The sequence below is a fragment of the Odontesthes bonariensis genome, chromosome 8, assembly GCF_027942865.1.
Source record: "Odontesthes bonariensis isolate fOdoBon6 chromosome 8, fOdoBon6.hap1, whole genome shotgun sequence".
NCBI classification, from domain to species: Eukaryota; Metazoa; Chordata; class Actinopteri; order Atheriniformes; family Atherinopsidae; genus Odontesthes; species Odontesthes bonariensis.
The window spans coordinates 32,355,035-32,377,661 of record NC_134513.1 but is presented as its reverse complement, the minus strand read 5'-3'; the positions used below and the strand labels follow the sequence as shown (position 1 = coordinate 32,377,661).

Genomic DNA, 22,627 nt, shown 5'->3' with positions numbered 1-22,627 from the left:
TGTGTAATATGTATTGTTCCCCGACACTTAAGGGGGGAAAAAAAGGTAATTCTGTTGGTCGTTTTCAGGCATATGTTAAGGCAGCCACTACGTACAACCAACACATGGTCAAAGAGTGAATTCCAGTCTTTGCTCTGTGTGTGTGTGAGTGAGTGTGTTTGGGGGAGTGACTGGAAAGCAGCACTTGTCTGGGCTTTGCATCCTGTTGTTAAAGTGCAAGTAAGGTTATTTGCATCTCCTTTTCCTGAAACGCGTCTGAAATTAAGTCGTTCTTTAAACACATTTGCATTTGTTGATGAAACTGTAAAGCAGAATATAAGCTTAGTGGGCGAACTGATTATTCTCCATTCATTCATTGGAGGTGAAGGCGAAGGCCGCCTGCTGCTGCCTCACTGCTCTTTGTTACAGAGGAAAAGCTAGCGTTAGCATAGCTTGCTAATAGCTAAACTTGTTTAACACAGGAAACATGCTAAACGGCTTGTTTGTCGTTGAATTTGTGTGTTCTGCAGTCACGCTGTAAAGCATTGCATCGATGGCTTTTAATGCACAGTTAATCAAACATCTACACCCAAAATAATCCTTACAGTGCTTCCCCTTTTTTGTCAGAGACTGTATTTAAGGCCTCAAAAGCTCATCTCATCTTTGTTTGTTTGGCTTAGGATCACCATTTTCAAACACGTGCAGCAGGTTGTTCGAGACACGAACACATGCAGGTTGTTGTAAATAGCTTGCATGTGTTAATACAAGTGTTTCACATCTCACTTTACTGACTTTTGTGTCTGATGTTTTCCTTCATGACACTTAACTCGATAAAGCCTGAGATTATGGATAAACCTTTCCGGATGCTAAATTAGAGGCAGGAAACAGTGACGTATGAGCCCAAACCGGCTTGCTTCTGATGAACTGTTATTGTGTATTTTAACCGAAAAGTTCAAACCCATTTACGTACAAATGTGCTGTAACTGTTAGCGAGAACAGAATCATTCTGTCGCTTTGATGAGCATTTGGCATCTTTTTGTTTTTCGAACATCTATAGATGACGGAATCTGAATATACAGATGAGCTCTATTTTTAAAATTAGATTTAAAATACTCTGTAAAAGTCCTAATTTCTTTTGATATTTCTATATATATTTACAAGAAAACAGGAAATGGGTGCTTAAATATAAATAGTGTAAATAAGGCAGTTTGTCATTTCATCAAATCTTCGTTTGATCTGAGCCCCTTTATTCCTCAGCACAGCCTGAACCCTTTTAGACTTGCTTTCTGTCATTTCTTTAAGTAGTCTTCAGGAATACTTCTCCAGGCTTTTTGAAGGACATCCCAAAGCTGCTCTTTGGATGTCGGCTGCCTTTTGTTCCGTTCTCTGTCAAGATGATCCCACGCTGCTTCAATCATGTTGAGGTCCGGGCTCTGGGGAGGATTCATCCCACCATAAGACCTGTTGCCACTGATTTTCAGTCCACTTCTTGCGTCATTTGGCATAGCTCAGTCTTTTCTCCCCGTTTCACTTCCTTAAGAATAGTTTCTTGACAGCCACCCTTCCATGGAGACCATTTCTGATGAGGATTGGGCCAACAGTAGATGGATCAGCTGAAGTTCCAGATGCATCTCTCAGGTCCTGTGTCAGGTCTTTGCTGGATTTATTTACCCATTTCTTAAGGGCATCACCTTCAGATACTATTCATCTGCTGTAGATGGTTATTTCGGCCTGCTACGTCATCTTTTGTGAGTTAAAAGCCTATACTAAACTGATTCCTAGGACAGTTTAAGTGGCTGAAACAAAAATATGCATTCCTCTCAAAATGGTCGTGTACAAGAACTAGACTAAAAATGGGTGAAAAAGCAGCTGATATCCAAAGAAAAACTTTAAAAGACCATCAGAAAGCCTGGAGAACTGTTGATCAAGACCTATTGAAAAAATATTTTAAAAATGAGGGGCGGCTTAGGACTTTTGTCCTGTACTGTACACCAGCTACATATGTTTTGGATGCAATGGGGCATCTTTGAAGGCAATATTCCAAGTATTTATGTGAATTCCAAAATATCAGTACCATTTGCCTGCCACTATAAAAGGGAATCATGATAAATATTCTCCAAGATATGCTCAATGTTACCAAGATTAGGCTTTCACAATGTCCACAACCCAGATTATATTCTGTATGTGTATTTGTAAGCAATTTTTCATTGACATTTATTGCAGCATTTTAAAGTCTCTTCTTTTTCCAGCGGCTCGTGTGCTGCTGTGTGTGCGTGGTGTGTGTCTGCGAGGGGTGTTTGCTGTCAGAGCGAATTCAAGTATGAAGAGAGGCAAGAAGACAGAGGAGGCAGCAGCAGAGGGGGATAATGACACAGGTTCTGGTATGTAAGCCTACACCAATGCATGAGCAAATCTACTGTTTCCTTCCATGGTTTGCTTAAATAATAAGAGTATTAAAGACACTGGTAAACATTTAGTTTTTCTCTCACCTTACCTTTCATTGTTAAAGCTTCTGAAAAGAAAGCAAAAAAGTCCAAGGAACCAGAGGCCCCGGTACTGTATGAAGATCCCTCTGACAAACTGACCAGCAAAGATGGACGCAGTGCCAACACGAAGATCACCTCCTGGAACGTGGATGGGCTGAGGGCATGGGTGAAAAAGAAGGGCCTGGATGTGAGTTTTAAGTGAAGAGACAGTAGGTACCTGCTTTTGAGACTTGTTTTAAACCTTCTTAAGGCTAACCGCCATGCTGTTGTTCCCCAGTGGGTGCGTGAGGAGGCCCCAGATGTTTTGTGCCTTCAGGAGACAAAATGCTCAGAGAAAGACCTCCCTGCTGACATCACCTCAATGCCCGAGTACCCCTACAAGTACTGGGCTGCGTCAGAAGAAAAGGGGGGTTACAGTGGCGTAGCTATGCTCTGCAAAATGGAACCACTCAAAGTGACCTATGGCATTGGTGAGTGGTACATTTGGATGCTCTTGTTCCATTTGGAACTATTAAATGTTTGCTCTGTGGTGTAACTTTTAATGTCAAAGGGGGGAAAACAGTTATGTTTAGGAATGTCTTATTTGGTATAGTAGCTGTTGCGAGTTAGAACAGAAATATTTGTATATAAAGTGTGTTGACATTCTAGTCTGAATGTTCTTACAGACTGGACAGAAAACTTTCTGCAAGAAAACATGAGCATGCTTATAAAAAGCTTCAACTTGTGCTTTAAAGTCATTTTGCTAGTTTCTTAAACAAAAATAAATATTACTTTCAATCCTCCAGGCAAAGAGGAACATGATAAAGAGGGCCGTGTTATCACTGCAGAGTTTCCCAACTTCTACCTTGTGACCGCATACGTGCCAAATGCCAGCAGAGGCCTCGTCCGCCTCGATTACCGCAAAACCTGGGACGAGGACTTCCGAGCATACCTGAGCGAGCTCGACATACAGAAGCCTCTAGTGCTGTGCGGTGACCTCAACGTTGCACACCAGGAGATTGACCTGAAGAATCCAAAGGGCAACAAGAAAAACGCAGGGTTCACACCCGAGGAGCGCGAAGGCTTCAGCCAGCTGCTGGCGGCCGGTTTTGTCGACAGCTTCCGCGAGCTCTACCCCGAGCAAGCGAACGCCTACACCTTCTGGACCTATATGATGAACGCCCGCTCAAAGAATGTGGGCTGGAGGCTCGACTATTTCCTGCTGTCTTCCTCCCTGCTGCCTGGCCTGTGTGATAGCAAGATCCGCAACAAGGCGATGGGGAGCGACCACTGCCCCATCACTCTGCACATCACTGTGTAGGTCATCAGCAACGGTGATGCTGCATGTCACCTTCACTCTGTCTTCTTTAAAGTGTCATAGTGAGAAAGTGTGAGGAGTGCTGACCAAACTCACTCCTTTTAGGATACTCTACTGTATCTCAGTAGTTTAGCACTTTGGCCTTTTATTTTTCAGACTAAATGTTCCACAACGTAACTCGTGTCTTCTTCCTGTAACTGAAGTTTCAGTCAATCCTGTGATGTGCACCTAAATTCTGTAAAAATACAACACTATCCTCAGAGTCTAAGCTGATTTTCAGAACCTGTACGAAGTTTGTTACAGTTTAAAATTAAAACGCTCCGGTCAAAGATAAACCAACTTGTTTTAAGCTTTCTTTCCTACTCAGTGTTTTATTTCTGATAAAACTTGCTCAAACTTACAAATAAAGACTGAATTTGTGTAGAATTTGTTCCATCTTTTTATTCAGGAATTTCATGAAACAAAGTTCCTGTTTCTGTGTTCTACTCAGCGTTCTTTAGTTACAACAAAGCCTGGAGATCAAATGGAAAACATTCAACATATAGCTTGGAAGACCGTTTCTACAGTATGATTTAGAGACGCAGGAGATATGGTGAAGCTTCTACGGTTACTTCTGTGGCAGACTTAACCATAAAATATAATCCCAATTTAAATTCCTAAATCATTAACGTGCTACTCGAGTAGTTGAAGCCTTGGCCATACTTCATGATGTATGTGTTCGTTGATGCATTTTGAGATGATAAGACTGCCTGAATCCTTTTCCACACTGGACACAGAGATAAGGTTTTTCCCCTGAATGGGTTCGCTGGTGTCTCTTCAGCCGGTTGGCGCTCAGGAAACTCTTGTCGCACTCGGAGCAGGAGTACGGCCGGGCTCCTGTGTGGTAGCGAAGGTGGATGGTGAGGTAGCACGACTGGGTGAACTTCTTGCCACAGTGGGGACACTGGAAAGGCTTGTGGCCCGTGTGGAAACGCTCATGCTTTAAAAGCTCTGCGTGAGAAAAGAAACCTTTCCCGCAGTCGGAGCAAAGGTACGGCCTCTCACCTGAGTGCGTGAGCTCGTGTCTGATCAGCGTGGCCTTATAAACAAAACTCTTGTCGCACTGCGAGCAGCTGAAGACGTTTTCCCTGGTGTGGCAGCGCTCGTGCTTCTTCATGTTGCGCTCCCTCTTAAAGCTCTTTCCGCAGTATGAGCACATGAAGGGCATTTCCTCTGAGTGGATCTTCATGTGGCTCAGCAAGCCGCCCTTATAAAGGAACCCCTTACCACACTGTGTGCATATGTGTGGCCGCTCTTTCTGATGAATACGTTGATGCGCTGTGAGAGCTGCCCGGTAGGCGAAGCTCTTTCCACAGTTGCAGGTGTGGGCTTTTTCCTCTTGGTGGGTCTGGAGGTGCCTGTTGAGGTAGCTGTTGCAGTTGAAGCCCAGGTCGCAGTGAGAGCATTTGTAAGAATTCTCCCTCTTGTCAGCATCCACGCCATGCGTCTTCTGGTGCCTCACCAACGCCGACTTCCAGGTGAACGCCTGCCCACACTCTGAACACAGGTACTCGCCGTTCTCCATGTGGGTGCTCTTGTGTTCCCGGTGATCTGCCGCACACTTAAAAAGCTCCCCGCAGACCAGACACTTGTACATGCGTCCGGACTTGTGCGTCTGTTTGTGTCTTTCCAGTGACTGTTTGAAGGAGAAACACTGTCCACACTGAGAGCAGGAGAAGGGCTGCTCGCCTGTGTGGATACGTCGGTGGGCTTTGAGTAAGGACTGGAACCTGAAGCTTTTCCCACAGTCTGCACACCTAAACTGTCCATCGCCTGTGAGCGCCTGCAGGGAAGAATTATCTGCGGTCTCAGCAGAGTGAACCGTGTCAATGTGTTGCCGGACCTGCATTTCTTCTGAGTGATGGAAGGAGCACTTTGGACAGGTGAAAGCAGCTGGTGAGGCATCTGCTGAAGAACCTTATGGACAAAACACAATGATCAGAAAATGGAGCAAAGAAATTAACACTATCCGAAGAAGTGCCACCATTATCAGCTTTTGCATAACGAAAAGAAAAATATTTTTGTAGGAATTCTTATATTAATGCTGCTGATTCTCCCTGCTCTCGGGTTCTACAGTAACTTTGCTCTTGCCAGTACTGCTTGTTGAGAATGAGTCCACTCTGCCGTTTCAGACACACCTCTGTCTGCTTCCTCTCTGCTCAGTAAGCAGCAGCAGCGCATGTTAGCCGCTTAAACTTATGTGCAGAGGTTTGCTCAGATGATGATGTTTGTAGATGATTCTATCCGAACAGAGCATCAGTCCCGAAACTCTTTGATAGCAGCCACTGGTTTGTCCTAATGTGAGCCAGTAACAATTTCAGACTTGTTTCACAGTCTGATTACAGAACAATGTGTGAATGAGAGCAGCTTTGGTGGGAATTTGGCTTTGATGATAAATAGAACATCTAAGAAAAGTGAGAAAGAAGCAAACAGATTTAATGGGCTTGCATTAAGCAGAAAGTAAACACGACATTATGTTAATTACCGCAAATCTAATTTTCTGTAATTTTAACCAATTTCCACTTGAAATAATTGGCAACACTGCAGGAAAGACAGAAACATGCTGAAGCAATAAGCACTCAGCCATTTCGTAGGGACCTTAACAACGTTGTGTTACTTTTATATCTAATTAGGTTATTGGGGTCACAATCAATACTTACTTTCATCACCTTCCCTCGACACCACGGGTGACCCATAGGAGTGCTCTGAACTGTAACAGAGGAAAATAACCGTAATTCATGTTCATATGGTTGATCTTCCACAACAGAAACCATCATAATCAACCAGACACTTAATTCGTTCCCATTCCTGGAAAATGTGTGCTTATCCAAAGTAAACGAAGAGCAGTTCTAGAACCACAGAGAGTGAAAGCTTTTTGTCTCCCCTAAACTCAAGAACAATTCTAAATGTTACTGGTATTGAGATGTAGATGTTTGGAAAAAAAAAAATCTTATGTCCGAGCAAAACATGCCTGTATGTTTGACATATTTAGTTAGAAAACACATTCAGGCTCTCACCGTCCTCGTTTAAATTTCATAAAAGCATTAAAACAAAAGTATGTCCAGGCTTATCATCATATCAAGAATGTTAACATGCCTGAATGTATGAAAGATAATACATGAAAGACGAGGCACAGCAGCTGGTTACATGATGATGCAACAGCAATCTGTGGGAAGATATTAAAGGAATTACTTTTTGGGGGGCCAAACTTACTGAACTGGATTGTCAGGAAAATACAGTTTTTGTTGTGAAAATTAATCGATAAACGGATAACCAGAGATTCTTTTCAACTGAGCTGCCTCCATTTTATGATTTATTTTTTTAAGTGTTTCTGCCAATGACTGTACTCTGAAATGCTTTGCATCAATTGTGTTGCATGTGCATCTGCTTATAGACAGCACCTCTGTTGTATCTAAATGTTCTAAAGTTGTAATTAAACATGAAGTCTCTGTTAGGCAAAGTCCTTCGGTTGAGAAAGCATGTCAACGTAACAATAAAATATATTAATTAGATTATTAGTAAGAGAGGAACGCATCAAAAGTTGATCATTAGGACTGATAATTTTACCAAATGAAAGGCAAAGCCGTCGGAGCAGGCGGATTCACCCTGGTGATCTCCTTTTTCTTTGTGGCCATGATGCGCTTCTGTAAATTTATCACCTGGATCTTCATGGTTGGTCTACGTTTGCGTCCACTTGTGCGGACCTTCAACGGGAGGATACTGTTTTCTACTTCAGCACAAGGATTTCCGTGCTCACTGCTCTGATATCCTGCACTCTGTGGATCATCACTGATATCAGTTTGAGCCCGACAGTCGGGCTCAGCAGGTGCAGTGACAGCCTCCTTGAGGTTGTCCACAGCTTTTACAACCTCCTGCCCATCCTCACAGCTCCCTGTAGCCTTGTTTGCATTATCATCATCATCAATGTGAGTTTTTAGGTGCTTCGCAAGGGACAGCTCCCAGCTGAACTTCTTTTTGCACTGACAGCACGTGTAAACACTATCTTCCATGTGTGTTTGCTTGTGCTCCGTACGGGCCGACAAGGAATGGAAGGTCTTTCCACAGATAGCGCAGTCGTACAAGCGTCCTGTTTTGTGGGTGTGTCGGTGCCTGTCGAGGGACTGCCTGAAGGAGAAGCAGCGGCCGCAGTCGCTGCAGTGGTGGGGGCGCGCACCTGTGTGGATCACGCTGTGTGCCAGGAGCGAAGAGGCAAACTTAAATTTCTTATCGCAGTCAGGGCAGTCATGCGGTCCCACAGCCATTTTTTGCTGAGAGGATGTTGAGTCTTGTGTTGCTTCCTCTTCTTCTCTGGTCTGGTCTTTAAGGAATAGAACCACAGAATCTTCAGCCACTGTGCCTGTGTTTCCTCCTTTAAGGCAGATTTCTCCCGTCACCACTTTGGAGTTAGTGCTTGCATCTACTTCAACCTCTGCATAATCAGACACTGTAATTATTTCAACTTCAACATCATCCACTAATGGTGCAGAGCCTGTGTCATCACTGAAGCCTCGCTGTGGAGCTGGTTGGCTGGGCAACTTTGTTGGGTTTTCTCGTCTCCGAGGGAGAGTGGCAGAGAGCGAAGACAGGATAACGTCGCCCATGCTAGAAGGTGGAACTGCAAAGAAAGAACAAGAATGGTACAAATCAATGGGCCTCATTCAATAACATTTTTGTTTTTTTATTCTAAATTTCTCTCACTTTTTTCTTGTACGAACACACCACGTCAGATTCAACAAACAACCTTAACTTCGGAAAAAGTGTGTAAACAATGAATGCCACCCGTGCGTATTTAAAGGAGAATTCCGTCCATTTTACAAACATATCCCATCTGTTGGAGACCCAGGGAAGTTTGCCAAAGGGAAAACCGCGAGAAATTTTCATGCCCGCTGCGCAAAGTTGTCCAATTGCGCTGATTTCCATGAAAGCGGGCTCTATCGGGCAAGCGTTTAACCTTTCCTGAGGCTCTTAACGTGTATCAAAATACTTTTGACAGAATTGGCCGTGGTGTCAGTAGCAATACAATTCAACCCAGGGGCTAACCATACCATTAGCTAGTACAGACATGATACATTTTGAGATTTCAAAAACAGCGCACCTAATTCTCTCAGCTTCCGTGTTCCACAGGTGTGCGCACAAATTGATCGCCGAAGTCATACACTATAGTATTCCAAAATTGTCTTTTATGGTTAGCCCCTGGGTTGAATTGTATTGCTACTGACACCACGGCCAATTCGGTCAAAAGTATTTTGATTTGCCCGAAAGAGCCCGCTTTCATGGAAATCAGCGCAATTGGACCACTTTGCGCAGCGGGCATGAAAATTTCTCGCGGTTTTCCCTTCCCTTCCCTGGGTCTCCAACAGATGGGATATGTTTGTAAAATAGCCGGAATTCTCCTTTAAGTGCACATGCGCGAGGATAGTAAAATTGCACACTCCACGCCCAAATTAATACCAAATAAGGCTATGCTTCCTCTCTCCTGTGTCAGGAAGTGTTGAGTCATGAGAATGGGATCAGGGCGCAAAAAGAACAACTTTACAGGCTCTGAGATTGAAGTTCTGCCTTCAGAGATCCAAAAAGGAAAATCTGTCATTTTTAGCATCGTCAGCAGTGGAATTAAAGCGAAGAAATGGGAAGCAATTACGAGTGCTGTTAATTACGTGTCACCTATAGTTCGTAATGTCACAGAAATAAAGAAGTGGTTTGATATGAAAATGAAAAAAAAAGTCTCGCCATGGCCAGGCGCTTGATGACTGCAACTAAAGACATGCAATCAGTTGTTGCCTCATCATGATGGCTCTTTGATGGGGCGGTCCATGAGGGGGGTCTTCTGGAACCACACCTTCTGGTCTGCCTGGGCTGGTTCAGGTAGTAGGAAACCCTCGTTCATGGCAATATTGAGCAAATCTGGCATGCCTTCTCTGGGCTATAGAGCAGTTTGCCCCCCGCTGTATCGAGACGCACCCACCTGGTCACTATTGCGCTCCACAACGGCAAGGTGCTTTGATGCGTATATGTGTGCAGTCTATTGTTCCAATTATGTTTGGCAGTCCAGTCAAGGACCTGGACGTGTGGTGGAAATGGGTTTAATCGGCATGTTTCTCTCTGGAGTTGTAGCTCTAGCAAGCTGCATATTTGCAGCAGCACAGTCCTTGGCAATCTAAATTCTCTGCGAGGATATCTACACGGTCTCGGAACACACGCTCTCTTCCAAGAGCCTGACGCGCTAAGGCATCCAAGTCAGTCGCTGGTTACACTTCCCATCGACCTTGTTATATACAAATCAAATTAACCTTCAATTAGTGCATATTTTAAGTCAAACAGAATAATGACATTATGGGGTATAATGTATATATTTATTTATGTTTGCATCAAAGTAATTAAATGTACAATCCATTAGTCAAGCAAACTTGATTTAAATAACTGCAGAGTATTTTACGAAACTCCTACGAAAGGTCTGGATCGCTCGTAAATTCTGTTCATACCTGAAAGAAAACTTAAAATACGAAAAAATTGGTGAATGCGCAAATTCTCTGAAATCACTTGTACGCACGACTTAAGAACAAATTTGTTCGTATGAACGGTTATTGGATGAGACCCATTGTCATAGAGTTATGTAAAAGGGCCAATAAAATGTATTTGAGAACAGGAAGTGACTTGCCATGTTGCTCTAAATGCCCAAGGTTCTTGTGGTGCTGCAGCAGATTTTTTAGATCTGTAGGCTTAGACATTGTCTGCAAAGAATCCTCCAACACAGAGATTTCCGCCCCGAGCCAGTAAATAGTCTGCGGCAAATGAATGACAACAAACACAAAACTTAATTTTAAGATCATCAAAACTGTCCCAGGTGTCTCTGACTTCGGAAACCATCTATAGGTTAAAAAAAAGTATAGCTTATGGATGGATGGATACAGCATGTATAGATTTTTTTGTCATAAATAGTCTTGTTGTTATATGCCACGAGAAAGAATATAACACACAAATTTAATACCTTCCTGAATTTTTATGAAAAATGTTAGTCTGTAAATGCCAAGAATAGCACTGTAAATAACAACATACCGATGACTGAGTCTACACAAAGACAATGAAGACCAACCAACACGAGCATTGGGGAGTTTGTGATTTACAAGTTATCAGCCTCGGAGCTCTGTGATAGACAGTATGTACTGCATGTAAACAATGTTGGCATAATTCAGCACAGACATTAAAGTAGCAGCTAAAAACCTCTTTTTGGCTCTGAATGAAAGACACTGTTTGATTCTGAAACAATGAAAAAAAAAACTTCCAGCTTAAGCTGTTGTACTTGTTGCTGCGTAAAAGGCATGAAAGACAAAGAATAATTTATTGATCATTTATATTTTCAAAGTATCATCAACAGAAAGGGGAACATTTGCATTAGAAACATTTTGACCAGGCCTATATAATAGCTAGATGTACTGAGATTAGATCCAGAAGTTTTAATATCACACTGGCAACAGCAACAATTAACCTGCAACTTGTTCAGAGCCATTTATGTGCTTTATCTAGTGGTCTTTTATGGCAGTGCTGAGGAATGCTTTTCAGCAAGAAACTTTGTTGTATCTTATCACAGTTTAAAATTCAAGCAGCGTGCTACTTTCTTAATTATACTCCTCACCTGCTCGAGGTCAGGCGCTGGCAACAGCTGAGCCAGTCGAAAGAGGAACTCTGAAAACAGCGTCTGCAAGTCACTGTCATACTGAGGGCCATACTCTGCAGGGAAGACATCCTGTGAATCAAAGAAACTGATTGAAAACAGCTTTACTGCAAAAAATTATACTGTACATTAACATCCTGAATTTTAATTGTAAATAACAAAAGTGCAATAATGATGCGAATTCAAACACATCTGTACCAGCTGCTAGATTCTACAACCAACAGAACTCAGCTTCATACAAAGTAACCTTTAAAAGTGAGCAACTGGAGGTGCCTTACCATGAAAAAGTCTCGTCTTTCTTCAGGGTCTTTGAGCAGAGTCTGAATCAACTCATGGAAGTTCACTGTAACCTCGTCCTCTTCTGATCCTCTCACCTGCAATAACGAATAAAGATTACACAGCTCTGCAACTATAGACTTAATTGCAGCACGACAAAAGTAGTGGTACAAAAGTGGTACAAAAGTAATCAATATCATTTCAAAAGTTCACCACAGACACTTACATCCACCAGGGTAGAGTGTGGTAATTCGATCTTTTCTAGGTAAGAAAGGATAAACTCAGATTTTTCTGTTTGTTCACTGCGGCACAACTCCAGAATGTACTGTTGTGGAGAAACAAAGTAATGCACAAAATTACTCCCGTGTTTACAATATGGATCAATTATAATAGCCCTTATTTCACATAATGTCGTATTACATGAAGTATGCACTTCCAAAACATAATAACTTCTGAATGTCTTCACACATTTTAATGCATGCTTGTACCAGTACTCACTCTAGCTCTTAATCCCAAGTTCAGTTGAGTCTTGTGCTTGTACATCAGCAGCTCCGGGACCATTTCCAATGCCAATGACACAAACTCTGCCACCTTCCAGTAGTTCATGACATCTTTTTTCTTCAGCACCTGCCACATAGAGGCAGTCATGAGCTGGAAAGGGGGGACCAGAAGGCGAAGTGATCCCAGAGGTAAGGAATCATCTGGAAAACATTGAAAACATCAGTCCCACCCATCAACTCCTATCTCCTTTGTCTGAAATATATGAACTGGATTAAATAGTTGATCATTTGACTGAAGCTCTGATATCTTGGCTCTTTAAAACATCTGTTGGATTGGTTGGCACAGTTTTTAGGATTTTGCAACTTAAAACTCTGTCTATAAAGTCAAGCGTTTTTTGTTTTTATTATATAAACAGTACTAGATGACTAACTTTATCATTCTGGTTTCAAGAAACCACCCCAATCCTGGCTGCACTGCTGATTAGATTCGATGCACTGATAACAATGATGAAAAAAGACACTTGACACAGCTACACGAACAGCTACTTGTTTTGAATGCAACTTCTGAGTGAGCGTTCAATAACAGCACTGTGGCTCAAACCAAATTTGCTACTTTTGCGATGTTTGTAGACATGGTAAAATCGTACTAATAAAACAACGTGTATGTAAAATGATACGCGGCAGATACAACAGAGGTGCTGTGTATACGCGGCCCTAAAATAGCGGCCAGTTTATTAAAACTAATAGACGATGTGTACAAATAAGCTAATACTGCCAGAGTAGAGACACTAATAAAAGTAACTGTTAGCCCTGCTGTCATTAACTCAAAGTTATTAAAAAATGTTTTTATTGATAATAGGTTGATCAGCAAACCAACCTTTGGAAATAGCCGTGGAAACACCTGAGTCCATTTTCTCCAGCTTGTGCTGAAAAGTTTAACTAGCCGCGGTTAGCAATACAGCTAGCTACCCCGCTACAGTTAACTGTATGTTTGCAGGAATTGGTACACAGGTCTGCACGCGGTGTCTAACAAAACGCAACTACAAGGTGTCTCCTCTAATTTTTTTAAAGAAGTAATTCAAAGGTGTAAATAGTCAATACGCATGTATATTGTACAAGATGTTTGTTGTTAGCAACTTCTTCTTCTCTAATTAGATTTTTACGGCACGTAATTTCTTCACACTGTTGCTGACATCTACCGGAGAACCCTTATATCACAATGGGACGCTTCCAATTCTCTATAATATTTTCTTGTCGCTGTAACAATTGTTGTGCTTTGTGTTTTTCTTTTTCTTATATCAAACAATTACTCTCAGAGACTGCAAGCGTTCACAGATCGAGGTTACTTAATTTCTTTATTTTATTTTATTTTACTTTACTTTACTTTACTTTACTTTACTTTACTTTACTTTACTTTACTTTACTCAATTTCTACTTAAGTGCCACTCATCACGCACTGGCGCCACCTATGTTAGTGAGTGGGTCTTATTTGTAAGCTGCAGGCTCTCTTCATGGAGTCTTCTAAGAGTGCGTTCTCAGCACTGGAGCGATTACCTTTTAACAACACAGCGCTGAAAAAGTTGCCAGTGGATGTCTCAAATGAACCCGGGTCCAGGACGGTCCCAGCGGCATGTTTCTCTCGAATTCAATCTCTCCAGCCGCTGCTCCATCCCCGCTTCGTGGCCCTGTCCGAGTCAGCCCTGTCCCTGCTCGGCCTGAATGTACAGGATGTGTTGAGTGATCCTCTCGCTCCGGAGTACTTCAGTGGCTCCAGGCAGCTGCCGGGCTCCGAGCCGGCTGCGCACTGCTACAGCGGCCATCAGTTCGGGCTGTTTGCTGGTCAGCTGGGTGATGGTGCTGTCATGTACCTTGGAGAGATGGAGACGGGCACCCATGGGCGTTGGGAGATACAAGTGAAAGGTTCAGGAGTCACACCCTTCTCCAGGTGATTTTTTTGTTTGTCTTTTTGCGTACAGGTTTTATTGTCATTCATAAACCTGCTTCATGAACAGAAATTTTACTCATTTCAAAAATCAGTTTCTCAACTGAGGGTAAGGCAGTTTTAACAGGTGACACAATTGTTAATAACACTGTCACCAGAGGCGTGTGAATGCAAGAGCTGCTTAAGAGCTTAACTGTTAGGCACACATCAGAGGCAAAGTAGTGCAGTAGAAAAATATAGAGCCACCCCTCCATTTTTATATATTTTGCAGCAGCCAGATTTTCTTGTAATGTTTTAATGTGGTGATAAGCAATAGTTCCTCTGGATTTCTGAGGGTCTTTGGATCTTAGCTCCGTTATCACTCATTTTTAGTCCAGTTTTTGTGTCTGACCATTTTCATAGGAATGTGTTTTTTGTTTGTTAAATCAACTAACACTGACCAATGAATGAAGTTTAAAAAAGGCACTGGGTGAGCCAGTTATCAGTCTACACATAACCAACATTGTGTCTTCAGGTACTTTGTTATTAGCAGACGGTCACAACGAAACATCATTTGTCCCCATTTCTTTAGTTATGTCCACAAAAAAAAACAAAGATAACACAGTTTGACAGGAATGAAAAAGTGTTTTTACACCAACAAGAATTCCCTAAGGCAAAAGAGGACAAATTAAGAAGTGTCAGGCCTAAAAAACTATCTATAGCAGATGAGCAGTATCTGACAGTGAAAAAAAAAAAAAATTAAAAAAAATATTCAGCAAAGAACTGACACGGAACCTGAGAGATGCATCTGGACCTTCAGTTGATCCATCTAACTGTTGGTTAGAATTTCACAAACTCTGTTTTCATATTATGTATATTTCAGTTTATGTCTGCACATGTTTCAATTCATTGCTGCATCCATATCCCTTTTTCCTGGAAATTTTTAATGAAAGAACTGGTGGTTTAAGACTTTTGCGCATTACTGTAACTCCCATTACTTATCAGCTGTGTGCGTAGTGGAAACAGTGCACCTCCATTCACTCATCTACATTAATTTGCTGGATAAAGTATAGTTTTTCATAGGTAACTTATTTTACTTTAACAGAATTTGAAAGTAGTGTACAACCTATAAACCATTCAATGCTAATCAGAGTTAAAAATAAATAAATACAACTCTGTATTGCCATTTGCTCAGAGATGGGGATGGTAGGAAGGTGCTTCGCTCTAGCATCAGAGAGTTCCTCTGCAGCGAGGCCATGGCTTCTCTTGGGATCCCCACCACCCGCGCAGCCTCCCTTGTGACCTCCGACCTCTATGTCAGCAGAGATCCTCTCAACAGTGGCCGGCGCATTCCGGAACGCTGTTCAGTGGTTCTGCGTCTCGCCCCTTCTTTCATCAGGTTTTACGACTTCATTAAATGAAACTCCAACCATGTACCATATGATATTTGTCTAAATTTGTTATTTGTTTTTCTCTTTGTGTATGTATGTGCTGGAAGGTTCGGCTCCTTCGAGATCTTTCTAGGTCAGGATGAACTTTCTGGTTTGCAGGGTCCCAGTGCGGGGAGGAATGATATTCGTGCTCAGCTGCTGGATTATGTGGTTAAGACTCTATATCCTCACATTCAGCAGGCTCATGGCAACAGAAAAGACAGGAATATGGCTTTTTTCAGAGAGGTTAGAATTTACTTACAATACTAGAAATGACTATGCTAGAAATACTATAGTCTTCTTTTAGGGTAGTTCATTCAGTCCAGGTGTTCAAGCATTTTGATCACTTTTGACTTGTTTTTCCACAGGTGATGATGCGAACTGCTAAGCTAGTGGCCCAGTGGCAGTGTGTTGGCTTTTGTCACGGTGTGCTAAACACAGACAACATGAGCATACTGGGTCTTACTTTGGACTTTGGCCCCTTTGGTTTCATGGACAGGTAGGTTGCTGGTGGTGAAAATTGGGGATATTTTCTGTTACCAGTTAAACTGCTCATGGTCTGAAAAAAACTGTATCACAATGTTGTAATGAAACTAGTCCTATGTGTGACAGATTTGATCCAGATTTCATCTGCAACGCCTCAGACAAAAGAAGGCGCTATTCATACCAAGCCCAGCCTTCTGTGTGTCGCTGGAACCTGTCTCGCCTGGCTCAGGCTTTGGGCTCTGAGCTGAATGCAGCAGAGGCAGGAGCAATCCTGGATGAGTTTATGCCCACATATGAGACCTATTACCTGTGTATCATGAGGAAAAAGCTGGGCTTTGTAAGAAAAGAAGAGGTGGAGGATGGGGAACTCATATCAGACTTGCTGCGTGTCATGCAAAATACTGGTAATTTACCGTAAAGAAAAAAATAGTTGCTGGAAATATAATCAGCTGTTTTTTCTCTCAGCACTCAATTGTGATATGCCTTTCCAGGTGCAGATTTCACGAATACTTTCCACCTGCTGAATCATATTTCCTTGCCTGAGGAGGGGGACAATGAGAGGGCCACTGTGGGGCCAGTAGTGGACCTCATCCTAGAGCAGTGTGCCTCTATTGAGGAGCTAAAGGTGGCTAATAAGCCTACAATGGAAGACCGGTGAGGGGGTGTATGGTGGTTGGGTTGTTTTTATGTCTTTGAGCAGCTATAGCATGACTATAAAGTGTGTAGCTGCACCACCATATACTCTCAGTGAATATACCTTTAACCCTTGCTAACCACATCAGTTTCAAATGTCTAACACCCTCTTGTTATCTGATCTATTCTTCTTTTTACATGCTAGCATTTTGGGAAACAGTCTTACCAAGATAATATGTAAGTTAAAGTTCAGTGACATTTGGCAGGATAAATGTGGAGAAGTGAACAAACACAAATGGAACAGCATGAGGGCCTAGACCTGGATTTATTGCTTCAAGCGTTTCTGTTTTCATCATTTTTAGAGAATTAGCAATGATTCTGTCCATGGCACAAACCAACCCAGTCATGTTTGGGATAGTGGCAGACAGGCCAGATGTGGCCCAGCAGCTGGAATTAATGGGCCGGCTTAAGGAACTCCTTGAGACAGATGAAGATGAACTAAAGAAAAAGCAGCGTGATGACTGGATCCACTGGGTTAAAAAATACCGGTAAGAAAATGATGACAAAAATCCAAAATCATGCATGTTAGGTTAATTGGTGTCTCTAAAATTGTCCCTAGGAGTGAGTGTGAGTTTGTGTGTGGTTGTTTGTCTCGTTTGTCTCTGCGTGGCCCTGTGATGGACTGGCAACCTGTCCAGGGTGTACCCTGCCTCTCGCCCAATGAATGCTGGGATAGGCTCCAGCCCCCCCGCGACCCAACAGTTGGATTTGGCGGGTATAGAAAATGGATGGATAGATAAATTCTTTGTCTGATTTTTTTTTTTTTGGATGTTTTCCGGATTTGCTCCTCTTATGTTTATTGATTTATATATACTAGCAGTGGAAATTTTTTTTAACTTTTTTTGTCATTTTTCTCTTGTTGTTGTAAAACCAGTAGGCGTTTGGGTAGGGAGTGCGATGGCACAAGTGACTCGTCCTTTGTCAAAAAGGAGAGGCGTAGGGTGATGAAATGCAATAATCCCCGTGTGGTCCTACGCAACTACATTGCCCAGAATGCAATTCAAGCTGCAGAAAATGGAGACTTTTCTGAGGTAAGGCAGATTTTGTGACTGAAGTTTGACTAAATGTTTGTCAAAACCTCCAGGTGGGGAAACGTGTCCGTGGGAGCAGCTGCTGCCACAGGATTTTCACTTGTGCATTACAATTTCCTAGCCTGGCGACGCCATCCTACGTACTTCCGCTCAAAGATTTTTGGCTCTGCACATAGTCTGGCCCAACCCCCCTACCTCTGTTCGCTCAGTGTTTCGCCAATAAACAAACAGTTGAGAGTGGTGACGCAGAAATCACCCGCGGAGTCCATTGTAGTCCATGTAATTGTAGTTCAACCGCAGCGGAAATAAACATGGCGACGGAAGAAGAGACGCTAGAAGCTATCCATGAAGTTGTCTCAACTCTGGAGAGCATTACACAATTAAAACAAGAGCAATCGTCAATTTTGTTAGTGGCAAGGATGTCGTAGCTCTCCTTCCAACTGGCTTTGGGAAAAGTTTGATTTATCAAATGGTAATGAAAGCGGATGTGGGAAGCGTGATTCGCGAGCAAGCATGAACCTCGGCGCATAACCTACGTCATTTCTAAACATTACTGATTGGTTAAGGGAACTCCAATGAATTTAAGTTGCTGAGTAAGGTCCCACCCTCCATGGGAACGGATTCCTCTTGGGTTTTTCCAGACTGTTTGACGGAGTCAACAGTCGGCTTTTGCCCAGGCTAACAATTTCCTACCCTGTTAAATGGTTTCCTATTTGAATGTCAAATACCAAAATAATTACATTAACAAGAACATTGGGTAATGTATAGCAAATCCCTAAAGAAGGTCATTTTTCACCAAATTTACAGGGTTTGTCTGATTCACCTTACATTTTAAGAAACCATCTTTCTCTGAACTTGAACGGAATGGAAGTTGATAAAGCTGCCAGCAGGTTGTGGTAAAAGACAATCAGTTGTACACATACACAGATATCACAGATCTTTTGCTATTTGACCTGCAGCTTCTATATTGGATTGTTTAAATTTTTCTTCTTTTTTGTCATTGCGTTTTACACATTAAGACCCAATTTTCTGCTTTTAAGGTCACTAAGTCATAATATTTTCACTTTGTCCAACAGATTAACAAAGTCCTCAAGGTCCTGGAGAAAGCGTTTTCTGACAATGATTCTTTGTGTGAGCCCGAGGCATGTGGTGGTGAACCGGAGCAAAAACGGAGGGAGTTCATCGATTCCTATGCCGCTAAGCCTCCTGCCTGGGCACAAACTATTTGTGTCACCTGATCCACGTAGATACTCCTGGGCAGCTGAAGAAGAGAGGTTTGTTTTCACTGCTAAAATTTCACTAAAATTGTGTTGTTGGTGTGAAGGTACAAGCTTCACCAAGTTATTCACCATTTCCATCTCAGGCTTTCTCTTCTGTTGCCTGCACGGAGGATGTTATTTGGCGGTGTGTTCCAGTTCATCGGTGCAGGAATATACTACTGTTTGTGTGACCCCATGTTTTTTTGTTTGTTTTGTTCAGAGAGTAAAGTTGTGTAATCTGAATCTAAATTCCCCAAAATTAGCAAATAAAAATACAGGATTGCTCTTTATTTATTTATTTCCTTCTGCTGAATTAGGTAGAACACATAAAATAGGTGGCACTGATGCATTTCAGTGCCATGTATAAACCAGCAAAATGGTCACACCCACAGTAATTACACTGCTGATGATGTATGACGCCTCCGATAACTAGTCACAGAGTGACCTGTCTGGGTCTGAAACACCAGGAACACACCAACAGCAGTCATTAAAAGGTAAATAGAGTTATATCTGTATTGAATGTGAGTATACCAGAATCAATAGACAATTAACAATTGTTAACAATTTATTCTGAATATGACATGATTCGTGACAACATTGCAATAAATGTTCAGTAAATGTTTCAATTAAAAAGGTGTAGCTTGTCATAAAACTGGCTCTGTCTGTATGTCCTTTGTTTAATGCGAACGCCACAGATTCCCTCAGAAGAGTAAACCGAGGTATAAACAGCAATAGAGAAGGGTTTAGGTTCAAACGGATGGTGACCAATGACAACAAAACCCCCATAACATCTGTGTTGGAATGGAGTTAGGTTTCCACTCAAGGGATTGCACAAAAGAGGCTGCATGGTGGTGTGGTGGTTAGCACAGCCTCACAGCAAGAGGGTTCCAGGTTCTACTCCGAGCTGGGGCCTTTCTGTGTGGAGTTTGCATGTTCTTCTCATGTATGTGTGGGTTCTCTCCGGGTACTCTGGCTTCCTCCTACCATCCAAAAACATGCATGTTAGGTTAATTGGTGTCTCTAAAATAATTGTCCTTAGGAGTGAATGTGGTTGTTTGTCTCGTTTGTCTCTGTGTGGCCCTGTGATGGACTGGTGGACTGTCCAGGGTGTACCCCGCCTCTCACCCATTGACCGCTGGGATAGGATCCAGCCCCCTCACGACCCGACTGACGGATTCAGCAGGTATAGAAAATGGATGGATGGATGGATGGATTGCACAAAATCTTCCATAGCTGTAACACAGTTTTTATGCATATTGATTGAGAAACCAATAGATTGCACCAAAACTTCTCTTCGGTCCAATCCCCTGCCCTGAGCATGAATGAGGCGACTGTGGAAATAAAAAACTTACTTTTAACCAGAAGAAACCTCCGGCAGAACCAGACTCAGGAAGGGTGGCCTTCTGCCCTGACCAGCTGGGAGTTTAGAGGACCGGAAAGAGGGGACAACAAACGCAACAAGACCAGACATGGGATACCTGCTGAGAAAGAGAAACATGAGTTAATGACAACAATAATGTTATAGTGGTCAGAAACTAAAGACAGAAGATTGAAGAAAGGTGTATCATGGGAATTTCCCAACAGTCTAGGGCTATTGACCACAACTATAGGATGCCATCCCTAACTACAATCTTTATCAAAAAGAAGGGTTTAAAGCAGGGCTCCAAACCGGTTCAAGGAACGAAAACGAAAACCGAAAACGAACGGAATTTTACGAGGAACGGAAACGGAAACGAAAACGAAATGGTCTTCAACTGTTCCGGAACAGAAACGTTATTCTGAAATCCACAAAACCGGTTAATAACGTTTTTTTTTCGTTCTCTATATATTTTATAAAATTTCACAAAAGCGTAGCTGTAGGAGCCATACATTGATTTTTACTTTGTATTATTCTTATTTTGTGTGCACGTGCATGACGTCAGTGGAGGCTGTCGCCGGTGTCTGTGGGTGGCACCTTGGGTGTGTTTTTTCTTTAAATGAGCAGGTGAGCTCAGCTGTTTGGTGATGAGCTTGGATCATGGCGGCTGGGTGAGCTTGGGGAAAAACTTTTTGTTGACCGTAAACGTAAGCATAATAATAACTTGCACTGTCATAGGCATCCTTGCACGGCTTGTGAAATGCATCAAAAGGAAGTAAGTGTCTGTCTTTTATGTACAAGCTTGTGAGATGGAGCAATAAACAACACCATCTGTGCAATAGTTCTGCGTGACGCGTCATCAGTAGTAAAACCCCATGTCTTAACCGGCCGCGGCGTTTGTATTGGTTTTTAAGTTTTACGCCGCAATATTTTGTCAAATATTTTGTGTAATGTCGGGATACGCTGGATGTTTGAGATCGCTTTCCCAGTTACAAACATAGACGTGAATGGGCGTTGGACTCTAAGCCCATTCATTCACAAATATACTGCTACTACTACACTCATTTTGTCATCATACTCGCCTCCGTTGAAAGTTACAGTAAACATTTTGGATTAGATTTGTTTTCAATGCATGAATGTATTCCCTAAGCAGTATATTCACATAAGGTGATGTGCTGGTTTATTTGTTTGGGACTTTTGCAGTTTTCCTTTCGTGTGTCAAGCGGGTGAAGCTTTGTGCTTGGGAGTACCGCCGTAGTTCTGGTTCAGACGGTTAGTCTGGTTCGAGACTATCGGTATTTAGGTACATAAATACCCACTGCTAGTATGCACAGAAGACTAGGGTTGAGTTAGCTTAGCTCCACTGGAAAGTTAGAGGGAATGACAACGCATTGTACATTTTTCACGTGGAAACACAGGCGCTGTGTGGTCAGTATTATAAGCAGCTATTTTTGTGATGTGTTTTTTGGATTAATTTTGTGATTTATATAAAAAAAAAAAAAAAATGAAGTCAAGTGTTGGAAATGAAATGAGTGAGAAGAGACAAACAAAACTTACACCCAAGGCTTTTGAACTTAAATTGGAAAAGCTCCAAGAAGATCGCCAAGCTAAAGTAAGAAAGATCAAAGGTGTAATAAAAGAAATTAATTGCCTAATGCAAAGTGCTGACAATGCTGAAAGGGTAAAATCATATCTTGGAAATATTTCAAGTTTGTTCTTAGAAGCAACTCATCTTCATAGTGTTGTGATTCCTATGCTCCCGCCGGAAGAACAAGAAATCCAAAACACATGGTTTCACAGTGTTGGAGAACATAAGACTGCGTTTGTGGAGGAGGCAAATAAATGGCTGTTTGAAATGCAAGATGTCCCAGATGCACTAGCAGATGATGCTGTTGCACCATGTTTGGTGTCTGTGTCAAATAACAATGACAATATGGATAACACAGTTGAAGATGACATTAGACCAAGTGACAGTGTATCCAATGTGTCCGGGAGATCAAAGACATGCAGTACAGGGGTGAGCAAATCTTTGTCCTCTACATCATCAGCCAGGTGGAGGGCTGAGGCTGAAACAGCTGCTCTCATGGCTCATCAGAAGCTGCTGAGGGAGAAGCATGCTATGGAGGAACAACAGGAACAACTGAAGAGGAAAATGGAGGAGCAGCAGGAACAACTGAAGAAGAAAATGGAGGAGCAGCAGG

The 22,627-nt window shown here is 42.3% G+C and overlaps 3 protein-coding genes across 3 annotated transcripts; 2 read left to right on the top strand and 1 right to left on the bottom strand.

Moving 5' to 3' along the window:
• Window positions 1-114: 114 nt before the first annotated feature.
• Window positions 115-4,188, top strand: apex1 (APEX nuclease (multifunctional DNA repair enzyme) 1). Its single transcript, XM_075472203.1, has 5 exons — window positions 115-219; window positions 2,229-2,360; window positions 2,489-2,652; window positions 2,743-2,935; window positions 3,251-4,188. The coding sequence occupies exons 2-5, from the start codon at window positions 2,300-2,302 to the stop codon at window positions 3,763-3,765; spliced, it is 933 nt and encodes a 310-aa protein (XP_075328318.1). The 5' UTR covers window positions 115-219; window positions 2,229-2,299; the 3' UTR covers window positions 3,766-4,188.
• Window positions 4,189-4,196: 8 nt separating this feature from the next.
• Window positions 4,197-13,392, bottom strand: LOC142385566 (uncharacterized). Its single transcript, XM_075472201.1, has 9 exons — window positions 13,127-13,392; window positions 12,248-12,450; window positions 11,976-12,074; window positions 11,752-11,847; window positions 11,435-11,545; window positions 10,460-10,583; window positions 7,369-8,416; window positions 6,462-6,511; window positions 4,197-5,718 (listed from the first exon to the last, which is right to left on the bottom strand). Exons 1-9 carry the CDS (start codon window positions 13,158-13,160, stop codon window positions 4,466-4,468), a joined length of 3,018 nt encoding a protein of 1,005 aa, XP_075328316.1. The 5' UTR covers window positions 13,161-13,392; the 3' UTR covers window positions 4,197-4,465.
• Window positions 12,414-19,700, top strand: selenoo2 (selenoprotein O2). Its single transcript, XM_075472202.1, has 11 exons — window positions 12,414-12,438; window positions 13,752-14,194; window positions 15,366-15,569; window positions 15,669-15,846; window positions 15,969-16,099; window positions 16,213-16,490; window positions 16,578-16,740; window positions 17,082-17,267; window positions 17,654-17,810; window positions 18,887-19,084; window positions 19,174-19,700. The coding sequence occupies exons 2-10, from the start codon at window positions 13,761-13,763 to the stop codon at window positions 19,046-19,048; spliced, it is 1,893 nt and encodes a 630-aa protein (XP_075328317.1). The 5' UTR covers window positions 12,414-12,438; window positions 13,752-13,760; the 3' UTR covers window positions 19,049-19,084; window positions 19,174-19,700.
• Window positions 19,701-22,627: the final 2,927 nt, after the last annotated feature.